This window comes from Remersonia thermophila, chromosome 3 (assembly GCF_042764415.1).
Source record: "Remersonia thermophila strain ATCC 22073 chromosome 3, whole genome shotgun sequence".
NCBI lineage: Eukaryota > Fungi > Ascomycota > Sordariomycetes > Sordariales > Chaetomiaceae > Remersonia > Remersonia thermophila.
The window spans coordinates 2,955,743-2,969,844 of NC_092219.1; the positions used below are offsets into that span (position 1 = coordinate 2,955,743).

General features: G+C 59.1%; 3 protein-coding genes across 3 annotated transcripts; 2 read left to right on the plus strand and 1 right to left on the minus strand.

The window, feature by feature from the left end:
- Positions 1–1,578: 1,578 nt before the first annotated feature.
- VTJ83DRAFT_3656 (uncharacterized protein) lies at positions 1,579–3,924 on the plus strand (the record flags this gene model as incomplete). The annotated part of the gene is made up of 3 exons (XM_071010058.1): positions 1,579–1,932; positions 2,000–2,313; positions 2,382–3,924. The coding sequence occupies 3 exons, from the start codon at positions 1,579–1,581 to the stop codon at positions 3,922–3,924; spliced, it is 2,211 nt and encodes a 736-aa protein (XP_070867534.1).
- Positions 3,925–5,412: 1,488 nt separating this feature from the next.
- On the plus strand, positions 5,413–8,627 carry VTJ83DRAFT_3657 (uncharacterized protein; the record flags this gene model as incomplete). The annotated part of the gene is made up of 3 exons (XM_071010059.1): positions 5,413–5,949; positions 6,001–6,362; positions 6,434–8,627. The coding sequence occupies 3 exons, from the start codon at positions 5,413–5,415 to the stop codon at positions 8,625–8,627; spliced, it is 3,093 nt and encodes a 1,030-aa protein (XP_070867535.1).
- Positions 8,628–11,187: 2,560 nt separating this feature from the next.
- VTJ83DRAFT_3658 (uncharacterized protein) lies at positions 11,188–13,383 on the minus strand (the record flags this gene model as incomplete). The annotated part of the gene is made up of 1 exon (XM_071010060.1): positions 11,188–13,383. The coding sequence occupies one exon, from the start codon at positions 13,381–13,383 to the stop codon at positions 11,188–11,190; it is 2,196 nt and encodes a 731-aa protein (XP_070867536.1).
- Between the last annotated feature and the right edge of the window lie 719 nt (positions 13,384–14,102).

Consider the following 14,102-nt stretch of genomic DNA (forward strand, 5'->3'; position numbering starts at 1 on the left):
AAGTACAGGAGACCTCTTTTGTTTCTGCGAGCAAGCCTATGCAAGCACGCGTGGTGCTGCTGATGTGAGATGAGATGCCGATGGCGCTGTCGACAGATGCGATGCTGGGTAACAGCTGGTGGGCTGAACTGGTCTTACATGCATGTGGCCGAGCGTGGTCGAACGCGACGTGGCGGCTTTCCGGTTGTCGCGCGAGCCAACGGACAGGAAGAGCTCGGGTCTGATTTGTACACAGTAGTCATTGGAGGGGCAAAAGACAGGTACCTCAGCTTCCTAACTTTCGTTGCTTAGGCAGGTACAAGCTCAAGGTCGTCAGGACGATCGCTAATATCCTATTGGCTATTGCATAATTCGAGACATGCGTAGGTATGCTGTCGCTACTGCGCGAGGTCGAGAGATTGGACACGAGCCTGGGTGGCTTGGACGCCATTCGCCTTGATTCAGGTTCGCCAACAGTGGGAACCCGAACCCTGGCGTATGGATCGTGCTGTGCATCCATCAGGTAGGTATACTATAGTATCAGGAACGGGGAAGGTTCCCGCCCGAGGCTCTCAAGCCGACGATTTAGCATTGCAGGAGGTATCTCACTCAGCGAAGGTACCTGGGCCATTGGCTCATGGATCGGAGGCCCTGCAATCCGAGCCATGCCGAATGACTCTTCTCCCGTGTTCAACGTCGATGTCTCCATTCCACAAGGCATCCCACTCTCCACGCTAGGTGGATACGAAGTAACTACCTACCCTTCAAACAGATCCATCCCTCCATCCGGAAAAAAAGGGTAAGCCTCCTCCGCATTGTGTTCTGCTTTGGAGCCGCCAAGTGAACAAGCCCCTGTTTGCTACACGCCGCCCAGCCTGGTTCAGTGTTTTGCGTTGAGGACATCAGCCACAGCGGATCCCCCAACTCCCCCGGTTTCCGTCCTCCAATGCAACGATAACGTTATTCTGGCCAATGTCCCCGCAGTTACTGTGTACTTGTACCCAAATTGGAGCTAGCAACGCGAGGACGTACCGCCCGAGGCGGCGGGAGGCAACCGTTTCGCGGCAAAACAGCCAGCACCGGACGGGAGGATCAGTCAGCTCTTTGCATGCCCGACGTGGCCCAAGCATCGCAGACGCTTTTACCCCGGAAGTGCGATCTGGAACCCCGGGCCCGGTGGCGTCCGTGAGTCACCTTGCCGACGCTGTGTGGAGATTGCACGGTCCAGGCAAGGCGTTCTGACGTTCTGAGGCCGCAAAGGCACAGCTGGTGCCTGCTTGTTGCCTTGAGGACCCTGCACCTTCAAAAAATGGCGCCCGGCCAGGGGGGGAAGGGAACACGGCTTTGGTAGCAGGTGGGAGCTGACATGCGTTCCCAAATCCAAATCCCATAAAATCCCCAGCTCCCGACCTCGCCATACTCTTGGTTGCAGCTCTTGGACGTGTGTGTAGACAGCCAGCCAGGCCTTGCGCAAGAGTTACGGCCTCTGCTGTTGTTCTTCTTCAATCCTTGCCGCACCCGCCGCGTCCAGCGTTAACAAGCAGCCTACCCCAGCACCCACGAGTTCTTGGCCGTTGCCTCGGCTCCACCTCCCTGACCATGCCCCGCTGCTGGCCGCTCAAGCTCCGCTCCCGCACCGGGAAGGGGAAGCTCCCGGATGGAAAGTCGTCGGCCTCGGGATCCACTCTAACGACCGACTCCAAGACGGCCGCGGACCAGAAGGAGCAGGACAAGGAAAAGGTCTCCAAGGACGAAAAGGCCGAGGAGAAGAAGGAAGAGGAAAAGAAGGAAGAGGAGAAGAAGGAAGAGGAGAAGAAGGAAGAGGAGAAGAAGGAAGAGGAGAAGAAGGAAGAGGAGAAGGAAGAGGAAAAGAAGGAAGAGGAGGAGGAGAAGGACGAGGACAAGAAGGAAGGCGAGGACGGTGAGAAGACCGAAGAGGAAAAGAAGATCATTGTACGGACGAGTCCCTCCGACGATGCAATGTGGGAATTTCAGGCTGACCTCTCACTCCACCATCTAGGTCGGCTCGGTCAGCGAAGCGAAAAACATCTACCGGGGCCCCACCGACGATGATGGCAACTGGACCTGGGTCGACAAGTATCCCGATGATGTCGAGGAGGCGGCGGAGAACGAGGAGACGGCCAAGTACGCCGTCCTCGTGCGCAACCAAAAGAGCAACGACAGCCGCAAGAAGCTCGAGGCCCACAGCATCGTGATCCAGTCGCCCCAGATCCGGCACGCGCTGGCAGAGATCATGGCCGACTACCCCGGCGTCGCCTGCGAGCTCAGTCGCCTCGAGTTCGAGAAGCCGTTCAAGCCGTTTGTGCATCGATGGTACGGTTTGCCTTGTCCCCTCCACGCGACACACGATCCCCTTCCTCGCCCGGCTAACTCGCCTGCAGGAGAGAGTTTGTCAGCTACCTCGACAAGCCCGACCTCGACGAAAAGACGCGCGCGGACATGAAGGTTCTGGTCGACATTCTCAAGTACGAGATCGGCGATGACGTCAAGACCTTCCAGGACTACGTCAAGAACGGCGTCGTCTGCTTCAAGGATCTGTGGATGATCTTCCAGCCCGGCAGCGTCATCCTCTCGGCCTACCAAGGACCCCTCAGCGCCTTCGAGACCATCGAGACCGAGTACCTGGCCAACAACTGCGGCAAGTTCCTTCAGGTGCGCTGCGACTGCGTCGACTACAGCGGCAAGGAGTTCGGCCGCTACACCGAGATCATCAACATCCCCGAGTTCATTGGCACCAAGAAGATCACCGGCCTGAGGGCGTACCCGCTCATCTTCCACCAGAAGAAGGAGGAGATCGTCGCCAAGCTGGTCAACCGCGGCACCATCTTCGAGGAGCTCGCGGGCCACCACTACAAGCAGTACGCGGGCAAGGCCATCACGTGGGACCGCGAGGGCAACGAGCTCGAGACCCAGATCACGGGCCGCATCATTGTCGACATTGACAGCTTCAACCGCTTCAGCCCGTGGCGCGTGCGCTACCTCAACGACTGGAACGCCGCCGACCAGGAGCGCTTCAGCAAGTTCAAGGAGGAGAACGGCATCCCCGAGGACAAGTTCGTTCTGCCGCCGCACTACCGCATGCTCGCCCGCTCGCGCACCCGGGGGTACTCGCTCAAGTTCAAGAAGTGGCTCGACTTCTTCGTGGAGCAGATCTCGGAGGTGCAGTGGAACTCGAACGCATTTGACCGCCTCGTCCTGCCGCCCGACCAGAAGGAGCTGATCCTGTCCTTCTCCGAGTCGCAGCTCAAGGGCAACTCGTTTGACGACGTGATCCAGGGCAAGGGCAAGGGCATCATCTGCCTGCTCTCGGGTCCTCCGGGCGTGGGCAAGACGCTCACGGCCGAGGCCGTCGCCGAGAACCTCAAGGTTCCGCTGCACATGCTGTCCTCGGGCGACCTGGGCTCGGACCCGTGGGAGGTGGAGCGCGAGCTCAGCTCCATCCTGGAGCTCGTCGCGCGGTGGAACGCCATCCTCCTGCTCGACGAGTGCGACGTGTTCCTCGAGGCGCGCAGCAACCACGAGCTGGAGCGCAACAAGATCGTCTCCATCTTCCTGCGCACGCTCGAGTACTACGAGGGCATCATGTTCATGACGACCAACCGCGTCGAAAACATCGACGCCGCGTTCCAGAGCCGCATCCACGTCAGCATCGAGTACCCGGACCTGACCACCGCCGCGCGCAAGACCATCTGGACCAACTTCCTCCGCGGAAGCACCATGAAGAGCTCGCTCACCGACCAGGACATCTCGGAGCTCGCGCAGCTCGAGATGAACGGCAGGCAGATCAAGAACGTGCTCAAGACGGCCCAGCTGCTGGCTGCCCGCAAGAAGAGCGAGACCCTCGACCGCGAGTTCATCGAGACGATCCTCATCATCGAGAAGCGGCGGCCCGGCGCGCCGCAGCAGATGATGCATTACATGTAAGGAAGGGCCGGCGAGCCTGTGAGCGATGAGGGTGGCATGACGGATGGCCCGGCGTTTGGGGAGTTGAAGAAGGGGCTGTGGCGCACCTCATGGAACTGGCATGGGCCACGCACGATGCGATGCATGCATCGTTGCGGGATGGCAACTTCACCATGAGATCTTTGGGTTCGTATCTAGGTGCTTGGGATCCTGGCGCTTTTGTATCATGGGTTTTCTGCAGATATCCTGGCCTCTGTTTATAGCTACATGGTGTTGTATCGCTCATTTTGCGTGTTTTGTGTTCTTGCCCGTCTTGCTCTTTGCCTGACCGTCGGTGAGCGTCCTGAACCTGAACGATGCGGCGTAGAGGCGAGGACGGCTAGCTTGGGTCCAGCGAGGAAGATTCCAGCCAGCGGCTGACGAGGAGCCATGAGCTTACCGTTCCGGCGCGTCGATGGATCGCTAACGGCGGTGCCGTCTTCAACGCTACGAGTCACTTGATCTTGACTCCGTTGTCTTTATTCCCTGTATGGATCACGGGACATCTCGGGAGGAGACGGGTCGCACAGGAGCAAGGGCAGCGGGCATCTGCTCGAGCTGGCGGTGAGGAAGCTGATGCCGTTCTGAGAACGGTTGGCGCGGGCGCACAACGAAGCGTTGTATCCGTATCGTATAATTGGTTCTACGGGTGTTGCAAGAGGTCAGGGAGAGGCCGGAGAGGTTGGTGCTGATGGAATGCAGTGCGAAGCTTCTGGAGGGTCTGTCCGAGCCCAATGTTGACGGTTTCCACGAGATGATAAAGGTCGCAACACAAACCTGCATGTAGCTATCCGCCACCTAGGCTAGGTAAGGCAAGGCACCCCTATCAACTCTGTACGGGAGCAAATATTCCCACCTTCGATTCCGGTAGTTACCTACGAAACAGGCTGGCATCTCCAGGGCTGCTGGCGTGTGGCTGTTGCATGAGCGCCCGTTTGCACCGCTCAAACCTCCCCCGCCTAGTCTGCTCCCCTCAACGATCAGTGTGACCAGCCTTTGGGATAGGCGGATTGTCTACCGTCGAACAACAACTCAACGTTGGTCCCGTACCTAGGTAGTTGAGAAATCATCCAAGGGAGTATGGTCAGTCATCCATGCCAGCTCATTGTCCAGCATGAACTGTGCTCCCTGTCCATTCGGCGTCTCCTCCCGCTCGCGGAACCGGAGCTTGGGGTTTGAAGGTTTGCCTGGCGTCTAGTAAGGTCAGGGGGATAAATTGGAGTGGGCAGAGGAAGGAAGGAAAGCTGCATGTGATAACGTCCTCCCGTCTCCTTCGGTCGCTTCGATCAAGGACAGGGCAAACGCATCCATGAGAGAAATCTCTGCCTGGTGAATCGAAAACATTCCGGATCTCTCTCCTCCAACAAACACCATCCTCCCAAAGAACCTGGAAGTGTTTGCCCTGGGTATGGTTCGCCCAAACTCTCGGCAACTTGTCACAACAAGAGTCCAATCTCAGGGGGTCATTTGATGGTATTTACTCATTCCTCTAGTATTCCTTGCGTCAGGCAGGGTACCGCTGAAGGTAGAGTCTGGATAGGACACTGGCGTCTCAACACATCGCATCAGTCACACCCGCGACTTTCTCCGTCGAATCTTACACAGCGACCTGGTTACAGCCATGACACTACAGGTATTATCTCGCTTCTGTATTCCATGCTAGCATGTCATCATAATAAGGTGCTGACCGTTTCTTCCCATCAGGCTACTGCCTCCGACATCGTTCGACAACATGTCTATTTCAGACCAAAGGACGGTCAAGGATGGGAATCGAAACCCGAGGTCCCTACCCCCGACGAGATCCTGGCCAAGGAATCGGATCTGGAGGAGCTACCCGAGAATCCTGTCGACTCTCCTTGGCCTTCCAAGGCCGATTATCTCTCTGCGCAGTATCAGATCCTCCGCCGTGAAGCCACCGAGGGTCTCCGCGCCTCTGTTCAAAGATACGCCGATTGCCGTCGCAAAGAAGCTATGACGGATACTGACGACACCAACATTTACACTCGGGTATGCTCCTTGACATCCCATTCTCCCGTCGATGCAGCTGACACACGTCAGGTGTATGTCAAGGAATACATCATGACGACAATCGGCCCCCTTGTCAAGGTCTCTTTCTCCATCGAGAGGGCTCGGTACAAGATCCAGTGGCTGCTATCCAAGCGCCTCCAGCCTGGAAAAATCGTGGCACTGTCCCCAAAGAGCGACAACTTCCGCAAAGTCTGCAAGCTTGCGACAGTCATCCAGCGACCCTACAATGGCGGTCTGGACCAGGAGCCCCCGACCGTGGATCTGATGTGGGCTGATCCAGCCGACGCTGTAATCGATCCCAACCTCGAGATGGTCATGATCGAGTCTACCCGAGGCTACTTTGAGTCGGCGCGTCATGCCCTGGTTGGGCTTCAACAGGCGGCCCGTGTTGAGTGAGTGCCACGGCAAGCCGGGGAAAATCTAAAAGACATCAGGCCAGACATCTAACGCAACATCCTCACAGCTTGCCTCTCGACAGCTACCTGATAGGACAACAAACCAACAAGGATGGCCACCCTGAGTTTCTCAAAGACAATCCTTTGATGGATCTCTCTGGCCTTGTCTCCCAAATCACCCCGGATACGGAGGAAGCTCTTGAGCAGCTGCGAGCTTACGACGTCGTCAACAATCCGGTGCCAGATCTAGACGGGCTAAGTGCCATGGACGAATCTCAACTCCGTGGCCTCTGCCGCATCGTCTCCAAGGAGCTAGCCATCGTGCAAGGCCCACCAGGCACTGGAAAGACGTTCACGTCTGTCGAGGCCATCAAGGTCATGGTCCAGAATCGGCGGAGACGGCGCGATCCCCCAATCATCGTGGCTGCTCAGACGAACCATGCGTTGGACCAGATCTTGACGCACTGTCTAGGCGCCGGCATCAGCGTCCTTCGGCTGGGAGGGAGAACTCAAAATGAAGAGATCAAGAAGCACACGCTGTATGAGCAGAGGCAGAAGTGCGGTCAGCTCCCCAGCGACCGAAAGCTCAAGCCGATTGGCCGGCAACTTGACTATGTCGTTGAACAACTACAGGTGTTGAAGAGCGCTGTCTTTAATGACCGGCTGCTGGACCCCGACGAACTTTTGGAGCATGGCATCATCACAAAGGCCCAACATGCGTCCCTCTCCGATGACTCAATGGAGTCTCATGAGGCCATCAACGACATGGGACCTTTTGCTCTTTGGCTCGGCGATAGTCTCATTCCAGCCGACTTACGCGTCGATCGCCATCCGACACCGCCTGAGCGCGATGAAGCAGAAGCGCGCCAAAACCTCCCCGAATTCGAATGGGACGATGAAGAGGCGATTGAGGACCTGGACGTCGACGAAGAGAATGATTTCCTTCTCAGAGGGAAGTCAATTCAGCTGAGACATGTCTGGACAGGCAAAGATCCTGCACGCCTGGGCTCCTGGGACCGCGCCGTCCAGCGGGCTCTTCGCAACAACGACCTATTTCTCATCGATCCAGACCTGCGCGGAGCCGTGTACCAGCACTTCCAGTCCCGGCTGCTGGAAGTTGTCACGCCACAGTTCACCAGGCTGCTCGAAAGACACGTTCAGCTCTGCAAAGAGCGCAAGGCAAACCGGTTCCTGGCGAACGCCGAGCTCGTGGAGAATCAGCGGTATGACATCGTCGGGTGTACTACAACTGGCCTGAGCAAGTACCGGGGTTGCCTCGCGGCCATGCAGCCCGTTTCGCTCCTCATCGAGGAAGCCGCAGAAACCCGCGAGGCCAACGTTGTCGCCGCTCTCTACCCCACCATTCAACAGCTGATCCTCGTTGGGGACCATAAGCAGCTCGCTCCAAACTGCGACATCATGTGGCTCGGGGACGCACCCTACAACCTCAACGTGTCCCTGTTTGAGCGAATGGTCAACCTCGGTGCGCCTTATGTCATGCTCAACAAGCAGCGCCGCATGAAACCGGAGCTCCGTAAGATCTTGATGCCCTTCTACGAGGATCTTGCGGACCACCCGTCCGTTACAGACATCACGAAGCGACCGGATGTGCCCGGGATGGGAGGTCGGAATTGCTGGCTCTTCCACCACGACTGGCCTGAAAACGTCAACTCGGACTTCAGCAAGTTCAACGAGATGGAGGCGGAGATGATTGCCAATTTCTTCGCCTACCTCGTCGCCAACGGCACGCCCCCTGAGAGGATCACGGTCCTGACCTTCTACAAAGGCCAGCGTAAAGTGCTGCTGGGACGGCTCAAGCGGCATCCGTCCATCGCCGGGCTCAGCTTCAATGTCTGCACGGTCGACTCCTTCCAAGGCGAGGAAAACGATGTGATCCTCCTCTCCATGGTTCGGAGTCCCCAGGTGGACCGTCCGTTTGCTGTGGGCTTCCTTGAGGATCCGCGCCGCGCCGTCGTTGCCATCAGCCGTGCCCGCCGAGGGTTCTACGTCTTTGGCAATGTTGAAAATGCCCTGGGTGCACATGCCGCCTCGGGAAAGCTCTGGGGCGACATATGCTCGGGCTTCGATTGCCAGGGCATGTACAACAAGGACCTGGGTCTTCCGATTGTCTGCCAAAGCCACCACAGGGAGATTTGGATAAAGGAACTTGGAGACTGGGACGGCAATGCTGGAGGATGTGACCAGCGCTGCGGGATGGTCCGGCACTGCGGTCACCCGTGCCAGATCAGTTGTCATCCGTAAGTGAAGCCATCCACTCGTGGCGGGGTTGAGACAGCATCTCTAACTCCAAGCCTCAGGATGCCCCACGAATTCCTGTCCTGTGACAGGCCGTGCCCCGAGAAACTTTTCTGCGGCCATGGCTGTCAGAGGCACTGTGGGCAACCGTGCTCTTGCGATTGCCAGATGTTCCAGCAGCATGTTACTCAGTCGATGACTTGGCCTGCCCCGACCCCGACAGCTTCGATTGAGGAGAAGATGATGGAGATGGGCATCGGTCGTGATGAGTTCTTAGTGGCATCGATGAATCAGAACAAGGCTTCTCAACAGAACAATCATCTTTCAACGTCGGCAGGCCAATGGGCTCCGAGCACTCCAGGACGACCGCATGCAACGCTCGGCCAGGATCAACCAACGAGACCGCAAATAGGTGGTGGACCTACGTTCCCAGTCCACACGGCAGCAAAATGGAGCCATGCTGTCAGAAACCAGAGCCTGCTCGAGCCCGAGATCTTGCCGGCAGGGATGGCCAGTCCCGGCCCTTGCTCTTCCCAGATATTGATCCGGGACGTATACCGGCCGACGACAATAAAAGACGGCTACGAGGCCGATGCCGGAAAGAGCACGGTCCAGACGGTCGCAGTACCAACGTCATCCAGCCAAGCGACCGCGGCAGCTCAGGTCGGTGTGTCCCTAGGAGCACCTTCTCGGCCGGGAGGAACGGCTGTGGTGCCGCCCGACATGCTTGACCACCACTCACCCCAGGCATCGTCCGCCTCCGCTGGAAAGCAGAGCGGTCAGGCCAAGGGAAAGGGCAAGAAGCGGCAAGGCAAGGCGCCCGGCCCTCCATCGCACAGCGCTGCTTCGCAACTGGCATACCAACACCAAGCAACGCTGGCTCGGCAGCCGGCCCGCGGCGCAGAAGCGCATCACGCCCACGATCGCACCCGTCTGCCCACGTCAGCCGAGCCAAACGGCATCCGCCACCCCGTTCAGGGGGAAGACGACCTGCTCCTCCTTGATGAGGCGTCCTCAGCCACAGCCTTCCAAGCCGTGCCCCACGAGGGTCCGAGCGACCATGGTGCACCTAGCCCGGCGGACCTGCTACTTTCGGATGACATGGGGCCTGAGACGCGGCCGCTTGCGAGTCTTCCGGCGCTGGTGCCGTCGCCTGGGGGCCTTGGAAGTGCCGCTGGCGCGCAGCTTCATGACAGCGACGGCGGGCCGAATCCAACGAGCGAGGAAGAGGAGTTACTGATCCAACTATGACGGCAGGATGACGTTGGCTGGTCTGTCTGGCTAGTTGCGGTGGTAACCTGTTGTAGCCCGTGTTCCTGGATGAGATCCATCCATGGCAACACCGCTCACGGCCGGCCAGCATCGGGGTGTTTTCTGTGTTATTTGCGCATCTTCCGTTGCTATTTGTGTTTTAGGTTTGTGAGATTTGTCCGCCGAGTGAGTGGAATGTATGGATTTGGGTTCTAGCAAAACCCGAAGGGGATTGCACTGACACGAGACAGAGGACCGATGATTTGTTGTTTGTTTGTTGATGATTGTTGTTGCCCCTTTTCCCATGTCTTGGCAATCCTTTGACCGGGATCCCGGGGGGGGGGGGGGGGGGGGGGGGGGGAGGGAAGTCCAGTCGCTGATGTCGGATAACTAAGCAGGTCTGACAGTGACGCAATGGTCCATCTGGCGGGTTCGACTACGCGTGGGCCTTTTCATGGCTGTAGGGGGGAGCTATCGTGAGGCTATCGGTCGAGGCCTGTGAGTTGGCATGTCCCTGCTCCCCCGGAGGTTTCGTGGCTGGCTTCCTACATCCGGTACTCAATGGCGCATGGCGGCGGGGAAGGGATAGAAGAGGGGGGGTTATGGCTTGGCGAGGGGCACATACGTCAGATAGAATAGAGCGCCTATTTGGGCGGCTGGTTTGAGTCGATGAGGAAGCCAAGCTCCGCTTCGGTGTAGGAAGCGTCTCAGGTAACGGCCGCATCCATAAGAATTGCCTGTGCCCACCTAGATAGCCAAGACGTTTTATCATTCTTTGTCAGGTTCCTTTCGTCATGGTGGCTGCACCGCGATGGCAATTGTGGAACGAAGGGTTCTCAACGCTGCTGAAAAGTGAGGCTCATCATCCCTGTTGCTCGTGACAGCACTCGCTGGGAGGAAGCGTGGTGTCAATCCTCGCTCTAATTAGACTTCTGCACTCTTCAGAGACCCAGCCAGGAAACGGTGCCGAACCATCTCGTTCTCTTGCTCGCAAGAACACAAAACGTACAAGACATTCGCTTTCTGGTTGTGGACTACTCGTATACAAGACCCAAAACGCCGTGCCATCGCGGGCCCCTGGGGTATTCCAAAGTCCTCGATCGCCTACAGCAAAACTCCACCAAACACCCAGACAGCCTACCGCTTTCTTATTTCTTGTCATTAACCCGCCTCCGGCACACCGCTCCCCTCAACGCCAACACACAGCACCGCCCCTCAGCTCTCGATACTTCCACTTCCTCCCGATAAACTTGCTCCCCTTCCCATCCCACCTCGCATCCACGCGCTCCCTCGCCATCCTCAGCTCGCCGCCGCTCTAGGGCTTGGGCACGGTAATCTCGTACCCGATCATGACCTCGGTCGAAGACCCATCCCACCCCCTCGTCCCCGCCGTCGAGATCATGATGCGGCACGTCGGATCCACGTAGAGCTGGCTGATGACGCCGGCCCGCGGCGGGCCCGGGATGATGATGAAGGGCACCTTGCTGTGCTTGAAGGACGCCCCCTTCTCCTCGGCCTGGAGGTCGTACAGCCGCAGGATGTCGTGCGACGCGCACACGAGGTGCCGCCCGTTGGGCATGGAGCGCACGCAGCTGACGGCGCCCGAGCCGGCGGGGAACTTGAGCGTCCGCTCGGGCTGCCACGAGCTCGTGGCCTTGTGGATGGAAAATTCCTCGACGGTGCCGTTCCTGCGCCCGGCGTAGAGGAAGTTGCCGTCGGGCGACCAGCACGCGCCCATGCACCAGGGCGGCACGCCGCGGCGGTTGTTGATGCGCGCGACGGGGTCGGGGGCGCGCCGGTCCCAGATGCGGATGGTGCCGTCGATGGCGGCCGAGAGGAAGGTGCTGGCCGAGGTTTGGGTGGGATCGGCGTGTGTTGGAGGAGGAGCGGAGGAGAGGACCATGGATGGCGAGGCGGGGGGTGGTTGGGAGGGGGGTTCTGACACGGAGGTGCCATCGGCAGCAGCAGCATCAGCAGCAGCAGTGGTGGTGGCGGCGGCGGCGGCGGCGGCGGTGGTGGTGGTGGTGGTTAGGGAGGAGGAGGGTTGGGCTGTCAGGTCGGAGGAAGAAGACGGTGGTTGGTGAGCGGTGTCGCCGCCTGCGTCCGGTTCGGTCGACGCTGCTTGCGCTGTTCCGCCCATTACCGTGTCGCCGTTAGAGGTATCATCATCCTGCGGGTCGGGCTGGCTGGTCGTTCCGTTCTGCGCGGAGGATGGTGGTGGATCGGTCGAAGACGGCGCACCAAGGTCCATCGCAGACCCCTGTGTCATCTCGGCTTCGCCCATGGTGAAGTCGCCAGAGTGGTCCAGGCCGTTGTTGGTATCATCCTGAAGCATGGCCCTGGAGAACTCGTCATCGTCCTCTCCGAAGGCCCCTCCGCCGCCGATGGTGTCGTTGTCACCAAACAGCGACCCGCCCGGACTACCAAACAGGGACTCGTGCTCCGGTGATCCGGCCGTGCCGCCATCGTTGGCGCCGTGATCCGTGCCATTCGCGTTCTCAGCGGTGAAGAAGCTGTTCACGCGGGGCTTGGTCTCGGCGAAGAAAGTCTCGCTCTTGGGCTGGACCACGCCTGCCTCGGCCGGGATCGGGGCGCCGCTGGCCGGGCGCAGCTCAATGGCGGAGATCTGGCCGCCGCTCCCCTCGAAGCGACGGATGATGTTTCCATTGTTGAGGTCCCAATCCAGAACCGTCTTGTCCCAGCTGCCGCTGAGGACGCTCTTCTCGTCGGGCGCCAGCTGCAGCACGCTGACGGCGTTGTTGTGGCCGCCCTGCAGGCAGTGTATCCTCTTGCCCTCGTCGTGGCGCACGCTCTGCAGGTTGATACCGCCGCTCTCGAGCCCGCTCAGCAGCCACAGAGCGCCGCTGTGCACGGCCAGGCTGTACACGGGGGACAGCACGCGGTCCTCGGGGCGGGCGTGGGGAGGGGCGGGCTCCTCGTTCTCCCAGTAGCTCATGAGCACGCCGGCCTTGACAACGCTGTCGACGAAGGGATGGCGCTGGGCGACGGTGAGCTGCTGCTTGCCGTTGATGGTGCCCATGCCGTCGTACTTGCGGATGTAGCCGTCGGAGCCGCCCGTTAGCCAGTACCGCAGGTCCGGGGTGATGGCCATGGCGTTGATGCTGGTGGCTTGGGGCGCGGCCATGGTGGGCACAATGTCGTAGAGCTGTGCGTCGATGTATTCCTGGCGCAGGACGGGTCGCCATTTCGACGCGGAGCCTGGTGTCGTAGGCGCTGCCGATGCTCTTGCTGCCGCGTCCCGGCCGACGGTCTGGGCGTCTGAACCTGGCTCGCCCTCTGCGTCGCCCTCTGCCTCTGCCTCTCCCTCAGCCTCGGCTTCGGCCTCGGCCTCAGGTTCCGCCTCGGGTTCGTTGTCCGGCTCGTCCTGGTCTTCGACATCCTCGTCTTCCTCTTCGTTGTCCTCGTCAGCGTCGTTGTCGGCGTCGAGGTCCTCGGCATCTTCCATGAGCTCGTCCTGCTCATTGTCGGAGCTAGCATAGTCGTCATCCATGGTGGGTGGGCGGGATAGGTAGAACGGCAAAAGAACTAATCGGACCGAGGAGCTCAATGGAGCGGCTCCAAGGCGTTGGATGGCAAGGTCCAAAAGTGCTGCTTGGTGTCAAAGAGGTGGTTGGAGGAAGCGGGAAGAAACGCGCCAAGACGTGACGTTGGCTGACGTCCACGGGTGGGTTAGTTACCCCAACCCACGCGAAGTGGCAGGGGGGGAGAAGGGGGGGCAGGCCCCAGGCAGGACCCCGCACCCCAGGTACCGAACTAGGTATTGTACCTACGCTCCTGGGAACCGCGCCCGCCGCCCTATACCTACCTACATGTATTACCTATAGGTACTGTAGGTACCGCTGTTCCGTCTATCCGTACTGCTACTACATAGGTAGTTCTGCCTGTATCGAGGTACTTCACTTTTACGTACCAAACTCAGAACGTGGGGCTTATCCAGAGAAGCGTGGCCAGGACAAAAGAAACAACCAAATGCTGGGTGGCAGGCGTTGTTTGCTTGCCTACATAACGAAGTAGTGCACGTTCATTTGGGCAAGCATGGCACTCGGCGGCGTCACCCTCGCTCGTCAGGTTGACCAAGGTCCATCAATGCATCGTCGGAAAGGACGGCTCTTTTGGAGCTCGCCATGGAACTAGCGTGTACTCGTCAATCATACCCGGAGCCTGTCGTCTCTCGCCGGACGACGTGGTAAATCTAATAGAATATGCCTT